The sequence below is a fragment of the Leucopleurus acutus genome (assembly GCF_964270905.1).
Source record: "Leucopleurus acutus genome assembly, chromosome: 9".
NCBI lineage: Eukaryota > Metazoa > Chordata > Mammalia > Artiodactyla > Delphinidae > Leucopleurus > Leucopleurus acutus.
In genome coordinates, this window is record NC_139144.1 from 49,691,868 (window position 1) to 49,715,181 (window position 23,314).

At 41.1% G+C, this 23,314-nt stretch overlaps 1 protein-coding gene across 1 annotated transcript in view; it reads left to right on the forward strand.

The window, feature by feature from the left end:
• The window catches only part of SLC25A13 (solute carrier family 25 member 13), a gene marked incomplete at its 5' end in the record, with an annotated part of 204,398 nt that overhangs the window by 168,709 nt on the left and 12,375 nt on the right, over positions 1-23,314 (forward strand). The window contains 2 exon segments of the mRNA XM_082846449.1: positions 3,963-4,103; positions 22,473-22,611. Coding sequence (XP_082702575.1) covers positions 3,963-4,103; positions 22,473-22,611 — 280 coding nt within the window.

Consider the following 23,314-nt stretch of genomic DNA (forward strand, 5'->3'; position numbering starts at 1 on the left):
CCTCAATTTCCTCTTATGTAAAATCTGGAAAAACATGTTTTGAGTAGACTGAAGATATGTATACATGCAAAGCAACACCCTAATAGCCTATGATGGATGCTTAAGGAATATTTATTATCTCTACTCCTGTTTCAAACTCCTTGAGAACAGGAATTCTTTCTCACTCATCTTGTGTCTTTATTGTTGCTAGGACAAACTTTGAACATGATTGCTATAAATATTTGGTGGATAAATATATGAATGAACGATCAAGTAGGAGAAGCGAGCGTGCAATAGGTATATGTGTTTCTCTTTAGATGCATCCAGATAATGAATAGCAACTAAGATTTCAGTCACAAAGACGATACTGAGAAACCTGAAGACAAGTCAGTCTCCCCACTGTAAACATAATATGCCACACGGAGCCAGTTCCTGTATGGAAAATCGTCACCTGGCCTACTTGTCACAGACTCCAGAAAGTCACAGGGAAAGGATTTGTGACAAAATTGCCCACATACAAAAAGCAGTGTCTTCACACAGCCAGAGCCTTCAAGTGATGAGGGACACAGAGACGTCACGTGCACAATAGGTGTTCCTGTCCACTGTCTGCAGATTCAGCTCTCTTTGATCTCTGCAGAGGAGGGACGTGGGTAAGGTACTGTGAATGGATAATAGACCAGGAGACTGAAGAGCAGCAGTGGTGCACTGCTCAGCGATCAAGTCACGATGGTGCCCAGACATCATGCATCTGATGATAAGCATCTTCTCTTGGTGCCTTGGAGTCTCTCATTTCCTTCCAGCTTGACTCCAAAGAGCCGATTCATCTTCAGCCCCTCTACAATGTGCCACTTTGAGTCTGTAGGTTCTTTCTTTCTGAGCCCACCAGAGGTAACTAGTGCGACATTATTTTTTTCTTAGTATCACTGCACTCTTTCTTCCCACTGCCTCTGTTCCCTGCAGCTCTCTGAAGGGAACTTTTGCATCATCCTTAGTGATTAGACAGACTTCACTGTGCGATGCTGAAAGATTGGTATCTGTCAATTGGCTTGGAGTCAAGGGAGTTGAGTATAATTTCTTGTTTTATTGTATATAATATTAACTTTTGTGGGTATTAGTTATGATATCAGATAATGAATAAGATAGCAATTCTGTACCTAACAATCATACCCTTTAATAATGTTACCACTTGGAGATGTATAAAAGGTTTGTTACGAGGTCAGATGTAAAACATATAAATGTTACCCTCTGAAAGAATGTAGAAAACTAGAATTAGAAATCACAGCTTTAAGCCCTTTAAGCAGCCTCTCAGTTGAAAGGCAGCCTAGAGATGTTGCAGTGAAGTAAAATGATTCTCAACTCTCACCACACGTTTTAATCACATAGGAAGGGGCAAATGTAGAAATCTTATTTATCAGGAGTAAGATCTAGAAGTCACTATGTTTGAAAAGCTCTGCAAGCAGTTGTAACATGCCACCAGGGAGGAGAGCCATCAGTTTAGGAGCTAGAGGAGAGGAAACCAATGTGTTTGGAGTCACTGTTTGAGCCCCGTGCTGGCTGCTGTGCATTGGCCGTCTCTTTGATCCTCGTAACAGGTGAGATGGTACGACCAGTAGTGACTGAGGATCACTTGTCACATGTGATACTCAACTGCCCCTTAGCTGCTGTTGGCAGCACTTGGTGAGTGTGCGTCGCGTTCCTGTTCTGTTCTTCAAGAAGATCCATGTATATGTACGCTGACTGCTTGCCATTCTACCCGTGGTAGACACGGTCTTACCCACTTTTGAGCTTTTAAAAGTCAGCCTCAGGTTAATTCCAACTCAGCGAATCTTTCCCAGCCCTTCTGCCCCATGAAACAATTTTTAAAATTGTATTCATTTTCACAACATGAGAACTCAGGTCCAGAAGCACAGACATAATCCTTACTGTACCCTCAGTGCTGTTACTAGGCCAGGGCCTTTTCATCTCTTCATTATGGCTCCCATCAGCAACCCGCTCCGTGTCGCTTGGAAAGACGCAGGTGCCAACTCACAAAATACTCAAGGGCTGCAGGGGTTGGTCTTCCCACCTGCCTGCGGGTCACAGCAGCCTGGGAGCAAAGCATGGCTCTTCTGAGCCCTGGGAGCAGTGGAAGCAGAATGGCTTCGTGTGGACCAGAAGAACACACCAGCCTCTCCTTCCCACTTTAGAAGGGCCTTTTGTGGGCCTTTTCGTGAATACAACCCAGGTTTTTCCTACCACTTCTGTAGAGTCACTCAGGAGAGATGAAGGTGATGGGTGAAACGTGATTTAAGCAAGTACAGAGAGGGAGTCTGTGGCAGTCTAAACACAGGGGAATACTGCCTTCTCCATAGTTTGAATGTGTGGAGAGAGGGAAACTCCTAGTCTGTTTTTAGGAACAAATGTGTATTGACTAAGGTATCAAGTTGGTAAAAATGGAAAAACGATTTGATTGAGAGAGTTAAAAGGATGAACATTTTTCTTTGTTTTTTTTTGGTTAACGTTGCTTCTCATATTAGATAAAAATGAATACTGCTACATGACTTCTTTATAGAAGTAACACATGATCTATGCAGAAGAAACAAAAAACACAGCAGAAAAGAAATCTGTAACCCTACCACCTCAAAAGCACTACATTGGTGTCTCTCTTCTACATGATGGTCAGGGATAGCAGCGGGAGAGGCGTACGTGCGTTTACGCATCTGAGAGTTTTTACTTCACAATGTGTATTGACCATTTCCCACCTTATTTTTATGGGCAGCATAATATCTCATTTCAGGAGCATACTCAAATGCATTTAATCTATCCCTTCCCAGTGCATGTTTATGTTTCTAATTTTTATTTCCAGGTATTAAACTGTACTTTAAAGACCATCCTTACAGCTGGTTTTGATTAGCACAAGCCATTTTGTGAAGGCACGCACGTTGGTTGATAGGATCAGAGGATCTGGCGAGAAGTAGTTTGGTATGATATTGACCCAAATTGTGCATGTTACCATGATAGCATCTGCTAAGCTGTAAATGTCAGCACCATGTCTGTGGTCTGGTTCGGTGACGTAGCTGTATAATGAAGATTCTGAAGTACGTTCTGTGTCAGCCTTAGTTTAGATGATATAAAAATATATTTGAGACAAGGAATAACAAGTTGAAGTACAGTAAGAATGTAATTGCTTATAATAAATATAGGCTTAGCTTCAAAATAGCTAGCTTAAAATTCCCCTTACAGTGTGCACTTTAGAGATTTCCACTGATGATCTTAGAGGTGAGGCTCCCAGCCATTTGCTGGAATGAACACACATTGTTCACAGTTTGGGCTGTAATTGATTTAATGCATATTTTTACTACTTTGACATTTATCTTGTATGAAAAGAGCAATTCTATACACAGATAATATGTAAATATAATACGTAAGTCCATAAAACGGTGTTTGATGAGCGATCTGATTTTTTTAAGAGAAGAAAAAGTAGCTTTCATCTAAGTTTGCATGTCCTCTGGCAGTTGTTGGAATATTGACAGAGTTATGAAGTACATCATGCGAGAGCCTGTGTCCTCTCTGCCCCCCTCCTGTTCTGACAGGCAGATTCGTGTCTCTTTATTTAGATACCACTTGACTTTCATGTTATGGCTGCCTTTGTGTGTGCTTGGCTTTGAGTCCTGTGGCGGTGGTTGATTGTGCTTCAAGGAATGTTTGTCATTTTCGTGTGAGGACTTGGGTGAGGCCAACAGAAGCCTCTCTGTGTTGGGCCAAGTCTCTGGTCTTTGCTCTCTTTCACCCTCCACGTGAAGGAAATAGAGCCTGATCCAAGTCCTCCCAGGCAGTAACTATGTTTTGATTCAAACTCATAATCACTGTTTTAATTGATGGGACAAGGATTGAAACTACAGTCTATTGAGAATAGAATATTCTGAGCTCCTTTGAAGAGAATCACTCATCTCTTTCTGAACCACCCCGCGTTATACTAAATCTTTTCTTTTGCTCCCTTTTAGGCAGGAGCCTCCCAGGTGATTTTCACAAATCCTTTGGAAATTGTCAAGATCCGTTTGCAGGTGGCTGGAGAGATCACCACTGGTCCCCGAGTCAGTGCTCTGTCTGTCCTAAGGGACCTGGGCTTCTTTGGGATCTACAAGGTAACTCTTTTCAGTCATTTATTTGAGTATATGCTCATCTCCTAAACTAGTAACTGCTCATAGGCATGAAATTGATTCCTCACATTTCTATACCTAGAGAAGATCTTCTGCCAGAGCTCATAGGGGACCTTCATGCCAGTAGAAGGAGGTGTCCTTTCCTGCCATCTGCCAAATAACTGTCCTTAGAAAACATAAATCAAGGATGAGTATGATGTCATGACCCCCACAGACACTGTTCAGTGCACAGCTCTTTGCCGCAGCACTGGGTGGAGTTTTGTTTGGGTCTGTTACTGATATAAAAACCTAATTCTCAGTGCTGTTGTCTATGAAAGATAGCTGCCAGGGTCACGGGGCACCATCTTTCGGGAGATGGGCTGAGCTCGGTTTACCCACGCGCACAAAGCCCACACCAGATCAGGAATTTATGTTCCGATCCTGTACGTTCCAAACCTATCCCTATGTGTGCCTTTTCATAATTATTCTGCATCTTAACCATTTATCATTTAGAAAACAGTTTTTCAGAATGATCGCAAAACCAAAATTATAGAAAATTCTTGAAATTTGTCATTTACACTCTTCTACCAAAGAAGTTGTAATGAACTAGAATTAGCTTCATATATGCCCTGTTATAAGGCTTCATCAGACATTAGGTGTTCACCAATTTTCAATGAGAAGATTAAAAAAAATGTTTCATGGCCAACTTGAATAAGTAAACCTTTAGGGATATAGGAAGGTAAGTCAAACAACTACTTAAAATGTTGGTTTTCATTTATTTACACATAGATATATAAAATCACATTACATAAAATTAATATTGCTTTTTTCTGTACACACATATCAAGAAATATTTTATTCAAGTTTCTCATATGAATTTTGAATCAGCGTCTTGATCACCACTTAATTCACATTTTAAATCAGCCATTCACGTGGTTTTGGAAAGTCCATTGTCTTCATTTTCGTTCCAAGCTGTCAAGAGGAAGTCACTTTTGGACTCTGGGCAATATTGTCCCTAGAAATTTTGTCCCACAGACACATAACATTACGACACTTGCTTTCTTTCTTTTCTATTCCCAATTTATCCTGAATGGATATATAATGGTCCCATATGTAACATATTGCTTTTTAGAGTGAACTTTGAATGCCTTGCTCTGACATTCAGCACAGCATTTGTAAAAGTATTCCCCAGGAATACTTTTTTACCCTTTTCTTTTTAACTCAGTTTTTTAGGTGACCTTGGTGAACATCCAGTGTTAGTAATAATTGAGGTTGTTTCAGGTAAATCTGCCTTCCCCAAATAGAGCTCTGTACTTCTCAAGGTCAAGTGGTTGGAAGAGTACCCCAAGATCTGAGACTCTGTGAGGATCAAATATTATGTGACACCCTCTTCTCTGAGGTTAGTTTTCTGGGGGAACCTTGCCTTATATTTAGGCATCTTGTAGTGTTTAGGAATAAGCATGCTGATTTTTTAAAGTAGCACTTAAAATGCTCAAGGTGATTGTGCGGTGGAACACAACATGATAGCTGTTTCATTTACCAAATTGTTATCCAGCTGTAAGAAACAAACAGTATTGTCATGAGGCATAGCATTCATCAATTTGAAGAAAAACCCTCTTCTGTTCTGAGTTTTTAGTCTCTTGCAGACTATCGCACGATGTCGCAGCATGTCAGTTTGACAGGCTGCCAGGCAATCTTTCAGTGGGTTGTCTGGTAAAAAGCACTTAGGTACTGTGGCAGTGACTGCTATCGAAATGTCTAGATGGATAAAATGGTAAAAACTTGTTTGCTGACACAGAAACGGAGACTGCTAAACTACCTGCAAACGAAACAAGACTGAGTTTTAGTCCTTTTCATCTTCACAGTGTTTCATAATCTTAATCCCCTTTAACACCCCTTGGAAGTAGTTGGTCTCCTAATTTTGTAGTTAGGAGAATAGAGGTGCCAACGGTGGTATCTGAGCTGAAATTGAGGCTCAGAAGTTTCTTGTTTCCACTTTTGTACTAAAATGGCTTTCCTGAAATGAGCAGGATTGCTCAAGTTTGAGCAAGAGACCTCTCCCATATAAAGTTAGTTTAATTACTAGCCTGGTGGTTTAATCTAGTTCAGAGGCATTCCACAGGCCTGGGTGCTGCCTTTCAAAACACTGCTTTTGGTGTATTGGTAATTACCAGGTGAAGTCACTGACAATTTGAGCTTTGAGCTTCTGGAAACTTGATTGCATTGCGAGAGAGTGACCTGGCAGGCAGTCTCCTCCGTTCTGCTGGCCATTGGTATCATCAGCTAAACTCCCTGAGACCTGCGAGGCTGGACTTGATTCAGCAGAGTTCCCCTCTCCACTCAGTCTGATTGGTCTTGTATTACCACCCTAGCTTATCCTCATTTGTTTTATCCCACCTTCCAACCTCAGCTTTTGTAGTTTATCCTCATTCGTTTTATCCCATCTTCTAACCTCAGCTTTTGTTTCTTGTGAGTTTCCTTTCTCCAGGCTCACCTACCTTGCCCCACCCCTCCATGGTCAGAAATCACTTTAGTGGTTCTAGATCCCACCTTTTAGGGGCATCACAGCTTTAACATTGCTATGTAGTTTACTGTGTTGTTGTTGTTGTTGTTGTTGTTTCCAGATAGCGCTCTTCAGTGATAAAGCTTTTCTCTGTTTCTAGTCTTGGTTGGGTAGAAAAATGCGAATGACCTGTGGTGACTAATACTTTTAAATCTGGTATGTGTCCCTCTGGGTGGGTCTTGAAAAAGAGAACTTCTACCCTAGTTTAAGGTGGGACAGGTAATCTTCATTTTCCCTCCCTTGGACCCTTTGTTTGCTGTTGTTAACATGACAATGCGGGACCCAGGAAGGGTTGAGTGTAGGCTCTGTCTGTGTGTTTAGACCTGCAGTGCTCAACCTCACTTAATTGGACTTAACCAGGCTTTCTGTTTTTCTCCTAAATTGACTTGCAAAATACCCAACTATTCTGCAACTTTCCAGTAAAAGGTAATTAGAATACTTGCTTTAGAAATACATTTACAACTGAAAAAAAAAAGTGGATGTGGTAAACATTTCACATTCCTAAAGTTAGAAATAGTTTAGAGCAGAAAGAGTGAACTCTGTAAACAAAGTACCCCCCATTATAGTGACATTGTTATAGCCCAGAGTAGGCAGGTGATTGAAGTAAAGGCAGGATAATTAATTGCCTTTGAAAGAGCTGTTTGAATATAATGTAGTTTTTTAAAATCTGCAACAGGTACTACTTTTCTTAAGAATATGTGAGGTGGTATTTCCCTTTCACTAGGTAACTTTTGTTTTATTACATAAGCCCCTAGAGTGTAAGTAAAATAAATTCTTACCTAAGAAAGTGATACACATCTACTTTTGAATGGTACCTTCTCCCTAGGAGCCAACAGAGCTTCAATGAGGAGAAAGATTATACCTTCTGAGTGGAATAGAACTTATTTAACATTAAATGGCAGCACAGCTAAGATAGACTAAAAGGTGCATGCATGCTTCTGAAGCAATGGAGTAGTTCGTGGCTATTTTTAAGAATGAAAAATGGTCAGTGAAGCAATAGTGGCAACGATCCATCAAGCTTTGTTGAAAATGGTTTTCAGGTTGTGTAATCACAAATTAAACATTTCCATCTAAAGCGTGGAAAGTCACCAAGGAATATGAGCTCTGTCCACTGTTTTCGAATCAAAGGCCTCTGTCCCACTGCATTTGACAGAGAAAGTCATCCCTTGGTACCCGTGGGGGACAGATGCTCAAGTCCCTTCTATAAAATGACGTAGTACAATGAATACAGTTGGCCCTCCATATCCACAGGCTTCACATCCAGTTGTATTTTCATCCACATACGTGCGTGGTGTGTATGTGTGTTCATTCATCGTGTGTATATAAGTGAATCACTGGAGCTACTGTTCATAATATCAGAAAGCAAGTGATGACACATGTTCTTGATTATTCTGCTAGTTATCTCAAAGGGATATTGTTTGGTCTTTTAAAGTAAAATACAAGTTTATGTTTCAAAAAAATGATATAATTCAGAAATGTCTTAAAGTAAAATTTTCTCTTTACCCCTTACCACCCTATTCTCTCTTTAAAGGATTACCACTGCTTATGTTTTTTATATATCTTTAAGAAAAGAAAACCTTTCTATTTAAATCTGTATTTATTTCTCTCCTCCCTCTCTCCCTTTTCTCTATCAAAAATTGTACACACACACACACACACACACACACACACACACACACACACATCAATGGTGTATCTGTGTGTTTTAACAAAAACAGAATCCTCCTAAACACACAATATATCTTAATTCTCTTTTCTCATTTTATTTAATAACTGTATATAAGTTTCTTTTAAGTTTGTTTTTTTAAAGCAGTTTCCTATTGATGGGTATTTAAGTTGTTTCTAGTTTGGGGACATCACAATGACAGGGTGAACATCCCTGCATATAGTGTGACATACTTTTGTGAGTATATACAATGAATTCTTAGCAATCCCTGCATATAGTGTGACATACTTTTGTGAGTATATACAATGAATTCTTAGCAATGAACTTGTTAGGTCAAGGGGCATGTGCATTTTTTAGTGTTAGTAGATTTTGTCAGATTTCATCAGTTTATCACTTTTATCTTGGTAGCATACAAGTACGTAAGAATAATTTCTCAAGATAGCAGCTTTTAAAAATACCTGCTTTGGGATATTGGCTTGGTGCTTTGTGACAGCCTGGAGGGGTGGGATAGGGAGGGTGGGAGGGAGGGAGACGCAAGAGGGAAGAGATATGGGAACATATGTATATGTATAACTGATTCACTTTGTTATAAAGCAGAAACTAACACACCATTGTAAAGCAATTATACCCCAATAAAGATGTTAAAAAAAAAAAAAAGATAGCTAGTGGGAAGCAGCTGCATAGCAGAGGGAGATCAGCTAGGTGGTTTGTGACCACCTAGAGGGGTGGGATGGGGAGGGTGGGAGGGAGGGAGACGCAAGAGGGAAGAGATATGGGAACATATGTTTATGTATAACTGATTCACTTTGTTATAAAGCAGAAACTAACACATCATTGTAAAGCAGTTATACTCCAATAAAGATGTTAAAAAAATGCAAAAAAAAAAAATACCTGCTTTTATGAGCTCATGGTCCCATATGAAGAAAACAATTGTTTAGTCATGGCTTTGAGGACATCGTGCCATGCTAATTTTCTAACGCTAAGGGACACTACATGGTTTTACAACCACCCGAGTGGCAGTTCTCTTCTGATTCATCCACCTTTCCCTTTCACCCAGACCTCTGTGAAAGCCTCCTCATGGGTTTCTCTATTTTGATTCTTGACTCCGTCAGATCCGTAGTCCCCACAGCAGCCAGAGTGATGTAGTTAAAATGTAAGTCAGGTTAATTCAGTCACTGGATATACGTCTCTTGAGGTCTGACTGTGTGCCTGGCACTGGTCTAGCCATTTAGAATGTCACTGTGAAAAGCCAAGCCCCTGCTCACTTTGGTGGGTAGAAGTCAGCCGTCAAGAAACCAAATATATGACGTCAGGTGGAGCTAAGGACCTTAAAGAAGAAGGAGGCAGGGTGAGGGGATGGAGAAGGGCGGAGGCTGGATGGAATTGGGATGTTGCCTTTTAATAGGGTGGCCAGGGAAGGCCTCTCTGAGGAGATGATATTTGAGTAGAAACCAGAGGAAATAAGAAGCTAGTGTGCCCTACAGAAACTGTGTCTCTGGTGAAAAACTGTCTAGCAGTTAAACTAGAACCTACTGTGCTTAGACTAGAACCCCAGCTCCATCCCTGCTGGCCCCGTCCTCTCCACCCTCCATTCTGCACCGCCCGCCTACTCTGCGAGCTATGCTGGCCACCTTTCCTTTTCAGATACTCCAGGCTCGTCCGCTCATTTTCAGTTGCCTGAAGGCTCTTCCCCTCACATCTTAGCTCAGCAGATGCCTGTTCAGAAGGACACCAGGTCACTCACTGTCACATCTCCCTCTTCCAGGTCTCTATGTAGCACCCATCACCATCTGATAGTTCCGTCTGTCTCTGTCTCTCCCGCATCCAGAGTGAACTGTGATACCAAAGACCTAGCTTGCTCACTGCTTCTGGCACATAAGTAGACATTTGATAAATATTTGTTGAGCAAATAAATGGTAAGCAAAAGCCAGGTGTTTCCAAGTTACTAGCAATGATATGAAAGCATGGAGAGAGAATAAGTTGACAAGTAATGACCACAGAAGACCAGGATACTGGGGAGGCCAAACATAAAGGAAACAGCCAACTAGATGAAAGATCGCTTTCCCAGGTTCCGAGGCCTCCATTTATTCACCTGGAAAGCTCTGCCCTGGGCACTGGGAAAATGAAAATGAATTATAGTGCATGTTTTTATAAAGAGTTTACCATCTCATGGGGACGGTCAGACAAGTATAGAGACCCTTGGAATACAACACATGCAGTTGAGAAGGGCTGTCAGAGTGCTGCACACAGAGTTCTAAGAGGGATGGAGCAGACTCATAGCAAGAAAGCCAGGGGGCTTTGGAAGGGGAGATGGCATTAAAAGATGTGTCATAGTTAACCAGGTAGAAGGCAAAGACAAATGGCATGATAGGGTTTGTGTTTAAGGAGGGGTAATTCAGCGTCAGTGTGGAGAGTGCCACACGGGAGAGCAAGACAGAAGGCTGGGAGGCCAGTTAGGAAGATACAGACTGGGGATGGCAGGGAGGAGGGATGACCGTGACCTCAACCAGGACGTCACGGTGGGGAGAGGCAGTAGGGGGATATATTTAGAGGATGTGTGAGAGTTAGACTCACAAAGTCTTGGAAAGTGATGAAAGGTGAAAAGAAAAGGAAGATTAAATCAGCCCAGATTTCTGGCCTGAGCACCTGGATGGACTGTGATACTGTAAATTTTATAATTTCATAATATTTGAGAAGCTGCAAGAAACCTTAAAAGACCTTCTGTCTGGTGTTACCTTTATAATTGAGGAATCGAAGCCCAGAAGTCTTAGGAGAATCAGCTAGGTGATTGGTAGGCAGGGCACAGCTAGGCCTGACACTGTCTCCTGACACCCTATCTGGTGTTCTTCTTACTCTGCCCTGTTGAATGTTGGCCTAGAGCCTTGTCAGAGGGATGGGAACTTTAGACGGTCTTTTAAGGGTCATCCACGTGCATGAAGCTATGGGAGTGGGTAAGATCCCCAAGCTGATGGGACACCAATGATGGAACTCAAAAACTACCCTCATTAGGGTGGCAGGAGTTAAGTGAGTATGGGGGAGAAAATAGCAGAAGCAGCTGTCAGGTGGAGAACCAGAAGAAACAGTGCTGTGGGAGCTGGTAGAGAGCTGAGATGTAAGCGGAAGAGGAAGAACTTGAGTAGTATCTAGTGCTGCAGACCAAGGGGACTGAAGTCCAAGGAAAGGCCTTTGAATTTAAAGATGGAGGCCACTGGTTATCCTTAAGAAGTCAATTTAAGGACAATGGTAGAGGTAGAAACCTGATTGAGAAAATATTAGCCGATACAGACCATTCAACCTAAAGATTCTACCGTGAAAGAAACAAAAGTGAAAGCATACAGCAACTGGAAGAAAAAGTAGAGGCGAGGGCTAACGTTACAGGGGAGAAGAGGCTGAGAGATTTGTGGTTTGTTTTAATTTGTTGGAAGAACCATGCCTGTCTGTAGACAGAAAAAAGAGTCACTGAAAATGGAAGGATTTGAAACATCTGAAGATACAGCAAGATCAGATATGGTGCTAGGACTTTCAGGAGGGACAGAGGCAGGGTCCAGGCTTAGAAGCGTGTGTGTTTGTTCGCATGTGCGTGCAAGCTCGTTAGAGCTAATGTTTGATGAGGGCCCACTTTGTGCTAGGCCCCATGTTTAGAGCTGTATACACTTTACATCATTTAATCCCTACTACAGCCTACTGATGCAGATAGTTTTGTTTTTTTGTTTTTTTAGCTCCAAGTTACAGTTGAGGAAAAGAAGGCTTGATGGGTTTAGGTAATTTTTCTAAGGTCATATACCTTGTAAGGAAGTGGGAGGCTGGGTTTCAAACTCAATGCAATCTCTCTTTGAAACATGAGTTATCACCTAGAGATATCTTGAGCCAGATGAGAGAGAGCATATGTCTGATAGATAATTCAGGGAAGTTCAAAGACAAGGTTCTATGCTACACACGGATATGGAGCAGTTGGCAGTTTTGGTGTCATTGTTGATGCGAGCGTGCTAGGAAAATGGAGATGAAAAGATTTGAGAGGATACCAAACAGCACGAATGTGTGATAGCTTAGGTCAGGGTAGTTATATGATCATTTTTTCCTCATTCCTTTTAGTACCCAATACTTTTAAAAAATGTTAGTTAGAATGGCTCAATTTTGCTTTGTTTTGTTTTTTAGAATAAACACATGTTACCTTAGATCTGATATCAACTCTTTAAATTATAGGAATTAAAATGATTTTATCCATTGCGAGGCAAGAGGGCCCTTCTGTTTCCTTAACTCTTGCATTAACCAGCATAGCAGTACAAACCCCACATGCCCTGCAGAGAGCCACATAATCTGACAATGAGCCAAGCTGCTACCCAAATGATAGCAATTTGTGTTCTTTGAAAAATAACTTTGTGGGGCTTCCCTGGTGGCGCAGTGGTTGAGAGTCCGCCTGCCGATGCAGGGGACACGGGTTCGTGCCCCGGTCCGGGAAGATCCCACGTGCCGCGGAGCGGCTGGGCCCATGAGCCGTGGCCGCTGGGCCTGTGCGTCCGGAGCCTATGCTCCGCAGCGGGAGAGGCCACAACAGTGAGAGGCCTGCGTACCACAAAACAAAGAACAAAAAAAAATCTTTGTGCCTTCCTGATAACTTTGTCATAAATATCTGCTGTAAAATGAACATTTGGGGCATTTTGTCATATTAAAAGACAGTTATTTTAGAAATTAATGAAAGGATATCAAGTACCTCAAGCGGCCAGGTTTTATATCTAACATGGTGTGAACTTGTGACTAATATTGGAAATGATGTAATAGTGTCCCTATTCTGCTTAGAAGTTTGCATTTAAAAAAAAAAAACTGAAAAAAAAAAAGACTTAAAAAAACCTTTCTGTCCCTGTGTTTCAAACGCATTATCGGTAAAAGAGGATAGTAATGATACCTACATTTGGAAGAGCAAATAAAAGGAGACATTGTGAAAAATATTATTTTTATTGAACAGTGCTGGAAGAAATGGAGTGTGCTGAAGGGGGCTAGAAAATATTGTTTAAAATATTAAAAAATGGTTAATTTTTTATCATTCTCCCATTCACCCAGCAAATATTTGTTGAGGGCTAACACTCTGAGGTGTGCTGAGTTACAGAGATGAGTATGGCCTTATTGCCTTCAAAGTGATCAATATTAAGAGAGGTGAGAGAATAATTCTAGTGCCATAAAGTTCTTTCAAAAGTTAATTTTAACAGGTAGTATAGCTTTTAAGAGAAGAAAATTCAGATATAAAAAAGTATGTAATAGTAAAACATTAGCCTCCTAGCCTCATGCTGTTGGGTAACCTTCTAGAGGCAAACATTTTTATCCAGTTAGTGTTTTGTTTTGTTGTTGTTTTGTTTTTTGCTAAGTGCCTGCAGGATTGGTTTCAACAGCTCTTTTTTATTTTAGTTCATCTTTTGGAATATAATATGCTGTTCTTTTTTGTTGTTTTTGTGGTACGCGGGCCTCTCCCGTTATGGAGCACAGGCTCCGGACGCGCAGGCTCAGCGGCCATGGCTCACGGGCCCAGCTGCTCCGCGGCATGCGGGATCCTGCTGGACCGGGACACGAACCCGTGTCCCCTGCATCGGCAGGCGGACTCCCAACCACTGCGCCACCAGGGAAGCCCTAATATGCTGTTCTTTATATTTAGAAGTATTGAAAGTGATGCTACTACTCCACTGTTCATAGAGGGCTCTGAATATATTTTCCAGAAGTGATAGATATATTTCTACTAATCTATCCTTATATTTCTCTGGTTTCTAATTGTGACCAAGTTCTGTATTTAAAAGATGGCTAATTTGAGAAATGTTCATCTACTGTAAAGTTAAGGAGATATGTCTTGTGACAGCCATAGTCCCATGTGGAGTATGATCAATTTAGCAAACTAGTTTAAGCTTACTTGATAGGATTCGGCCTTCTGCCAAATAAAAGATTTGCTCTTAGCCTGATAAATGCAGAGCTCTCCTGTGATTCAGGTATGAAACCATATAGGAGTCACACTCCAGCTGCCAGTTGTTTAAAGACTATATCAGCTAATTCTGTTTTCCCCTCCGACAGGACAGTGTGCTTTTCGTTGATAATAATAATTGTCTTTATATCACCACTTTTTATTGAAGATCCTTGTGCTAGGTATTATACTAGGTACTTTATATTCATCATTGAATTTAAATGTAATTCTTATGTCAGTACAAATATTACTCACTTTTTTTGGAGAGGAACTTGAGGCACAGAGATTTTAAGAACTTCGCCCAACATCAGGTAGCTAAGTGGCAGAGCAGTAATCTGAGCCCAGGTCTCTGACTCCAAAGTCTGTATTCTTGCTCCTGCAGTATCCTGCTGTTGATGCGGAGTGGCGGAATTCAGATATAGATCCATATTTAAGATACATTTTGACACATATGTGTGTGTATATATATAAAACTGAATCATTTTGCTGTACACCTGAAGCTAATACAGTATTTAAATGGAAATATAGTTCAATAAAAAAAATTTTTTTAATGCTCCCTCATACTATCTGGACAGCAATGAAAATTGCTTTGTTTCTGAGTGGAGGGAGAGAGAAGGGGGAGGGGAAAACCCACCCCTAAGAATCAGGAACTCCAAGCTTGTCTCACATAGGTTTGCAGACTGAATTTATATTTCTTGAGTGATACGAAAACTCTCAAGCTGGGAATTTATTTTAAATAATCTTGAATTGGTAGTGCCTCCAGCTCCCTGGCAGAAGCAAACACAAGTTTCGTTAAGAGGAACCCACCTTCAGCCCAGATGTTAAAGAATTTTCATAGATAATGTTCCAAGGAAAATGGGCAGCTCATAAACAAAATTCTCAAATCACACAAGGAAACAAGGCACTTTAAAAAGAGACGGCGAAAACAACTGACAGCATTTTAAACCTCCAAAGGTTTAAAATTTAAAAATTATCATAGCTCTAAAGTGAATGTTTTTGTTTTAAAAATTAAAAAGGTGAATATATTTATGATGATTGAAATTTAAAATTCAGCATTTCAAAATTCTTGCTTTAACAGCAGATTAAACACAGCTGAAGAGAGAATTAGAGAATTACTCACAATAGAGAGACAGAGAGTGAGACACAGGAAAGTGTGAGGAGGTCTAATGGGTATAAAAGAAAACCAGGAGGAAAGGAGAAATGATGGCTGAAAATTCTCCAGAACCATTGAAAGCTATCAATCCATAAGTTCAAGAAGTACAGCAAATCTCAAGCAGGATAAATAAAATTAATTCAGGCTAGACAGTCAGAATGAGACTGTTGAACGCTAAAGCTGAAGAGAAGCTCTTAAGTGGCTAGAGAGAAAAGCAGATTGTCTTTAAAGGGGAACAGTTGAACTGATGGCTAACTTAGAAACAGGAACCGTGGAAGCCAGAAGTCATTTGAATGGTATCTTCAGTGTGTAGAGGAAAAAACCTTTCAACATAGAATTCTATACCCTGTAAAAATGTCTTCCAGGAACAAGGGTAAAATAAAGACAATTTTTAGACTAGCAAAACTCAGAAGGCGTATCACTGGTAGAACCGTACCAAAGGAAATTCTAGAATGTACTTCAAGTAGGAGGAAAGTGATTCCAGATGGTAGTTTGGAGGTGGAACAGGGGATGAAGAGCAAAGAAAAGTGGTAAATATTTAGTCTAAATAACATTGTCTGAATTTAAATGTGTGTGTGTGTGTGTATACACATACACGTATATGTATGCATGTATGATGGTAATTACAATGCTTAATGTTATCTGAGCTAGAATTAAAGTCCATAACAATGATAAGATGGAGGGGTTGCTTATAATTTAAGTAGTCTAATGTGCAAGTATTATATAGGAGGAAGGTAAAGATAACAGACTGTAAGTTAAGTTAAATTTCAGGGTCTAAACCTTGGGACTAGAAACAAACCATGCAACTTGCAAATAGGTAGCAGGGAGAAGTTGGGGGGAAAGACAGCAAGAAGGGAAAGAAAAGAAAAATGGAAAAGATGGGACGTTTTTTACAGATTAGCTTTGTGAAGGGGACAAAGCTTCTCAGAGACCAAAATTCCATGTAATAAAACTCTGAGCCACTTATTGGATTTCCAGTCCATCTAAATGATGAGCGTCATTGATGGCAAAGCAACATGTAATAGTAGAACAGTAGAGAATTAGACCTGGCACACGAGTGGCATTTCCTAACAAAAAACCTTGAGTTACCAAGGTGCTTTTGTTAGAATTGCAATGAAATTAGGGAGACACCAATAATCTAAAAGTCCCTGGACTAAAGAAAGCAAGTAGTAGGCATTGATATTTTATATTCAAATTGAAGTAACTTCAGTGTCACTTATATGGAGTCTCCGATTGTTGACTGGTTGATTTGGCTTTAACGCCAGTGACACAACATAACGGAGCTTGGCACCAGTAATGTTTCTCAGCAAGATACTGAAATGCACCCTGTTCAAATCCCTAACTGTCCCTTGCCTGGGCAGGAGAGGTGCTGCCAGGCTGTGTATACAAGGGTTAACTCGCTTGGGAGAAACGAAGAGGAATGCTAAGGGATCAAGACATGACATGCTGCCCATTGTTTGTAGCTCCAGGATCAAAATATACAATTATACATGCCAAATAAATTCTAAACCTGTAAGGTAGGAAAAGAGGGGTGGCTCTGACTACAGGTGCCAGAAGCATTAAATAACCTTCCCAGACAAGGTGCACCACTGTTGTCTTGAATGCTGCAGGGTCCCCCCCCCCCCCCCCCCCCCGGTCTGGCATTTCCCCCCATGCTAGACAATGTGCATTCACTGCAGGAGTCTCTGTTAAGCCTCTGTCTCCCAGACCTGCTGGCTCCTGGTGCCCAGCCCTGACACAGAGGTGCCTTTGTGAGTGTAATTACCTTCCCCTGTATTAGAAATAGTCTGTTTCAAGCTGTATTTGCAGGTATAGCTAGAGTAAGCAGGAATTAGCATGTGAAAAGACCTGCCCTGGCCCTGACTTCTTTATCAACCAGCATCCTTCAGGATGGTTTTTTCCCTCAGATTGATTGGGCAGGTGTGATACCATCCAAGATGAAGAGCTTTAAAAGAAGGAAAAAGACACTGGAGATAGCAGTGTATGTGTGTAAGACACAAATCCTGTTGTGTTTTATCTTTTGACAATTTCATGCCAGACAGAGCTGCCAGAGTCAGCTTGGGTGGATGATTCCAGCAACTTAAGAATTGATTAAAGCTCCTTTGGGCTTTCACCATAGTGTCCGCATCCAAAAAAGCATGAGAAGTAAAACAGATATTTCCTTTGCCATGGCGATACAGTGGCCAGCGTCTCTAAACATGTCTAATTGGCCTGTGTGCACCATGGACCACTGAAGTTAAATGAAGTTCCTAGACGTTGACTAGAATGGTGACGGAGAGACTTTGGAGGGATATGGAATTGGAACAGAGCCAGAGTTGATAATTAAACTAGATCTGAGTTTTGATTCAAGTTTATTCACATATAGGTCTCCCCTGAGATGCCTTTTATTGTTCCTGTCTGTTATTAGTGGGCCTTTTATTAAAAAGGAAAAGAATAATAATAATAATTTCCCCTTTTTGGAGAAAGAGTGCTTTAACGAAGAGTAAGAGATCAGATGATTGCATTTTTCATTTATTAATTTCCCCCAAGTGATTTTACTGTGTGTACAAAGGAACTTCAGGGCCAACCAGGGAATGTCCAAGGGCAGGGCTGCCCAGAGCAGGGAAATGTGGGGATTTTTCTTAAGGAGAGGAACATTTAAAGATTTATTTTAGGTGGTACACACTTTGTCATTTATTAATTTTTTAATGGCCAAAGTACTTCTTTTTGTGTTGCTGACGCAGGCTCTTGGGCAGCATGGAATGTTCCCCTTTATTATAAAGTTGCCTGTTCAGAATGGCTGATCACTTGGTAAAAATGGTACGTGCGGCAAGTAGAATTCAAGTCAGACAGGTTTATGTTTTGATGTAGGACGGGAGGATGGGTGTTCACTGAGAAGTGAAGGATTTATCAAGGAATCTGGGGAACATTCTCACCGTTGGAACTTTAAATGCCTTTCTCACATCCTGTCTCCCTTTTCATTGTGCCAAACTGGCACCTGCCTTTGTGCCTTAGGCCTGGAGGAAGTCGGGGGGCGGGGGAGGATGGGGGGAGGAGACCAGGAAAATTTAATAAGCCTGTGCCTTTTTCTTCAACCCTTTGCAAAGTTAGCTTTCCTTGGGAACTGGGCTTTGATGCCTGGGGTGTGAGAGACACCTCATAACTCAGAAGAAGTGATGTGCTGCCGGGAGATGTCTGAGCAGGTGCTGGGCTGTGGGAGGATGCAGGCTCCAGGAGAGGCAGGGACCACAGACCTCCTCATCCCCACCGGCCCTCACGCTTGTCCTGGACTTGATACTTTACATGGGACTTTAATAATTATTTCCTCGTGTAGTCCTAAACCCCTGTCCCCCTCCCTGCCCCGAAGAAGGCAACCTTTGGCCATTTTGACAGGAGAGGAAGGTTCAGAGCTCTGTTTCCCCCAGTGCTCTTTCATTACACAGCCACACAGCCATAGAGGGGAGGGTACCTCTCTCAGGTCCCAGGGCTGCTTCATACGTTGCTCAGTGGAAATTAGAGTTTCTAAATGTTTTCACTTGCTGGCTAGATGGTCCTGCCTCTGTGAAGCAGAGATGGTGGCCATTCCACAAGGTAACTTTCTTCCTTCACTTTCCCTTTCCTTCCTGTTTTTCAGATAATCAGAAACCAGAAATGTCTTACAGAGTCTCACCTTGGCTCCAGCATCCGTAAATTATTTAAGCACATTGTCTGATCCCTGGTAGGAAAAATGCAGCATATTTCTGACCATTTTTCCTTTAGTGTTTCACAGTGTAGCTCCGCCTTTTCCTTAGATGTGGTCTGTCTTTGTTTGTTCATCTGTGTTTTGATCAAGTCATTTTTCTTCGTAGTCATCTGGAACTGTTTTCAGACATCTCTTAAAGCATATCACACCTCTTATTAGGCTCCTATTCTCACACTGATACATGATTTACTGTCATGATTTCAGGAAAGCAGAGTTCCTTCTTGGGAGAACCCAGCTGCTGCTTCACTTGGCCTTACTCTTCTTGTGTCACAGGGATGTTTCTAATTTCAGGTCACATATCAGTGTATCCCAAAGCCTCTCATTTCTCTCTTTAGTTGTGGTGTTTTCTGTGGGAGTTGGCAAAGCCAAATCAGTGTCACCAGGAACATGTCTTAGGCCCTAACAGCCCAAGGTTTTGTTGTTTTCTAAATTAAATCAGGCAGTAGTTTCTGGCTCCTGGTTGCCTACACTCTGAAATAGGCAACACTGACGTAGGCAGATACACAGCACTGAGAAAGTGTGGACAGTGTGGAGCCATGTGGAATCTACTCCTCGTCTATCTTCTACTTACTTGGAAAGGGTGGTGTTTGGGTTAAAATGAATGAAGAGGAGGTATTTAAGAGGTTGATGTGCCTAGCTTAGCAGTTATCAAAGACGATGGAGAGCAATAGGTGTGCCTTGATTGATCAGATGAATGGGGCATCGATTAGCTTTACCTGAGAGGAATCAGGCTGACCAGGAGAGGAAAATGGGAAAGTGAAGTCATTACAGAGCTTTGACAAGGGTGACAATACGGGGCCTAACCCACAGGACAGCCAAGACCATGATGATGGTGGAGTTTTTAAAACAGCGTATAGAAAAGGAATTTAGGCAGTATGGCTGAGGAGACGTTAGACCATACCGCCCCCTCACCCTCCCACAAAAAAGAAAACCAAAACACTGGACAGCATGAATTTAAGGAGAAGAAAAGCATAACTGAACCACAGAAGCATGACCCCGACTATGGAACGGTTGATAATATTACTGTTGAAGGCGATGCTCCTAAACGTATATGGTGGTTGCAGTGTTTATCTCTTGCTGGTGAAAATTAAGTGCAGATTAAATTTTTAATACTTAACTTTGTCTGTGATAGGCACTTACTATTTTCCAATCGGGGGGAAAAACATGTTAAAGGGAAAATATTACCAGCAAAAAAAGAAAAAAAAAAAATGAGCAGAGCATCTAGACTGAAGTTCTATAGATGCAGAAATTTGGGAGATGAGGTCCGTAGTAAAAACTAATAGATCTAGTTAAAAGCAGGATTCGTGTGAGGAGGAATTTTATCATCCTAAAAATTACTCCAAAGTGATTTGTTTAGTAAGTCAGTAATACGGCAAGTTTTTTTTTTACTATATTGAAGGAGCCAGACATGAAGAAGATTTAACTGATCTTAATATGAGTTGGTCATTTGGTGTTTAATTTGAATATCTCCTGGACAGACTCTGCATGTGAGCAAATAGCGAACAGAACTTATGGGAAGGTTTGTAGGCAAAATAAGGAAAAGGAAGTAAAAATAGACACACAAATGAGTGATAGTATTACCCTTACACAGTAACTCCCTGGATTATAACTTTTTGAAAAGCGAATCATCAGGAAAGGATTGGACGCTACATGGATACTGGTGCTATACTGTACTTTTTCCCCTTGAAAAAACTGGGAGAGGTGGAAAAAACTCGAGCCTCCTGAGTTTTGGACCTGTCTCTGGCACTGCCTCCAAGGAGGTCCCTTAAGCAAGCCAACAGCAAGGCCCTTAATAAACCTGCGATTGATAGGTTAACTGTCCTGGGCACCAATTTGCACATGTATAAAATGAGGAATTTGGGTGTGGTGAATTTTGTAGTTCTTCTTTTCAGTTACTCATTTAACAGTTTGGGTGTTAACAGAAGTGTGGGCTGATTGGCCATACGTGATGGGGGATCTGTACTCAAAGTGGCCAGAGGCAGCTTAACACATCCATGGGTGAGTTGATTGAAGAACAGCCAACATGACAGAATCCAGATTCCAAGCATTTGTTCTGGTTGGAAGGATGGGCCAAACTAGGATGAAGTTTAATAGGATTAAACACAAAGCCCTGCTTATGTTACTTGTTTAGGACAACTAATTAAGTTACAGTAGACCTAGGTTAATAGCGGTTCATATGAAAAAGACTAAGGGCTTTATTACCCACAAGCTCAGTGTGAGTCAGGAGTGTAATGCGGGTGTCAGAAAAGCAAAGGCTGCAGTAACAGATGTGTAGTGTTAAGGAACTTTGACAGATTGGAGGCTGGCATCAGGCAAATACCCGAGAGCCAACATCACTAGACCTCAATAAATGTCGCTGGGCTTGGCTAGATCTGTGGAATCTGGATGGATTCATTATTTTCCTTGAAGAATCTCTAAATTTGATGAAAATTTTTAGGCATTAGAAATCTGTGAAAGAAATGGTATTAAATCATTAAGTGTTGAAAAGGGGGGCTTCTGAAGGTAGGTGGGTTTAGCCTGCCTAAAACACGGTATACGTCTTGTGGTTTTCATTAGAATATTATATCGTATTTCTGGGCATGCATCAATTTTCAAGCCCTCCCCATGGCATTATTTTGGCACCAGAAATTATTTGGTGAAGACTTTGCCTTAGTTGCTAATTGTTCTACACAGAGCTCTTAAATATACAGGAATTATTATAAACATTTTAAGGCTTCAGGACAGGCATTTATCAATGTTTCATAAACCCTGGGGCAGTCGGGCTAAGTATATGAATAAATTGGGGGAATCCATGAACCCCTTGAAAAGGTGTCTAATTTTTTACATATGTGTGATTTTTTCTGGGAAAGAGTCCAGCATTTTCATCAGAGTCTCAAACAATGTGAAAAACAAACCCCTTCCCCTACCACCTTTATAATTTGTCCACTTCCCAGTGCGTAAACACAGAGGTATCTTGGTTGTTGTTGCCCATCTTCTGAGAACAGATCCTCCTTGAAATGCCAGTGACCTGCCATCAATTAGGGATTTAAAAGGATGTGGCAGGCAGAGTTCCGAAAATGTTTTCATCGAAATCTTACCATTAGAATAAACAAGAACTCTCCCCTCTCGCTTATACCACACAGTAAAATGTTTTATTTTAAAATACAAGATTCTGATTTATTACTTGCAGAACTTGGGTTATATATGTTTTTTTCTGTTCCCCTTTCAACTTGTTAAGTACAAATTTGGTCTTCTCCAGGAATATTTTGTTCTGAGGGAAGTTCCAGAGAAGCTTGATCTTCTGAATGGGATATGTGTTTCATGTGGTTTTTCTTCCTTTTCAAACGTACAGGGTGCCAAAGCGTGCTTTCTGCGGGACATTCCTTTCTCGGCCATCTACTTCCCATGCTATGCTCATGTGAAGGCTTCCCTTGCAAATGAAGATGGGCAGATTAGCCCCGGAAGCCTGCTCTTCGCTGGCGCCATAGCCGGTGAGTGTCCTCAGAGCTCTGTTCCCCCTGTGCCACGGCACTGGAATTTTTGCTTATCGCTGTCGACAAGGTACACGTGAGATGGCTTTAGATGGCTTTGAAGAGCTACTACAATGAAAGGGAAAGAAATGAATCTTACGTCTGGCAGGTTAGACTATTAGACAAGCTTAATTTCTCAACTCCAAAAAAAAGCTCGTTAAAAGTTGGTGCATTTGTACTATTGCTGGATTCCAGTTCAGGTTCCATGTCATTTCATAGTTTCATTTCATGGTGTAAGAACAAGAACTGTTCAGTCAGAAGTTTTTAAAAATGTTAATACTTGTGCCTTAAAGGTGTCTAACCAAGATAGTACATAAAACTTGTCCAGAATTTAAGCAGTAGTTATTGTCATTGAGAGAAAAGAAATGTAATAGAACTAGAAACAGCTTGGGTCTATTAGATACCTGATTCCTGCTAGCTGTGTAAGGTTGTAAGATTCGGGGTGGGGGGTTGTATTGAATCTCAGAGAGCAATGACTGTCTTCTATAGTGCTACAGTGAAAGTATCAACAGAAGAAAATAGATGCAGACGTTGGCTTCTACATTCCCAGTGTAAATCCTTAGAGGAAATTTGATTATAGCCCCAGCAGGAATGAGTTCATTCTTTGATGCTTCTCCTTGTTTAGAGACCCTAAAGGCTAGAACAATCTGGATTAGCTCTCCAG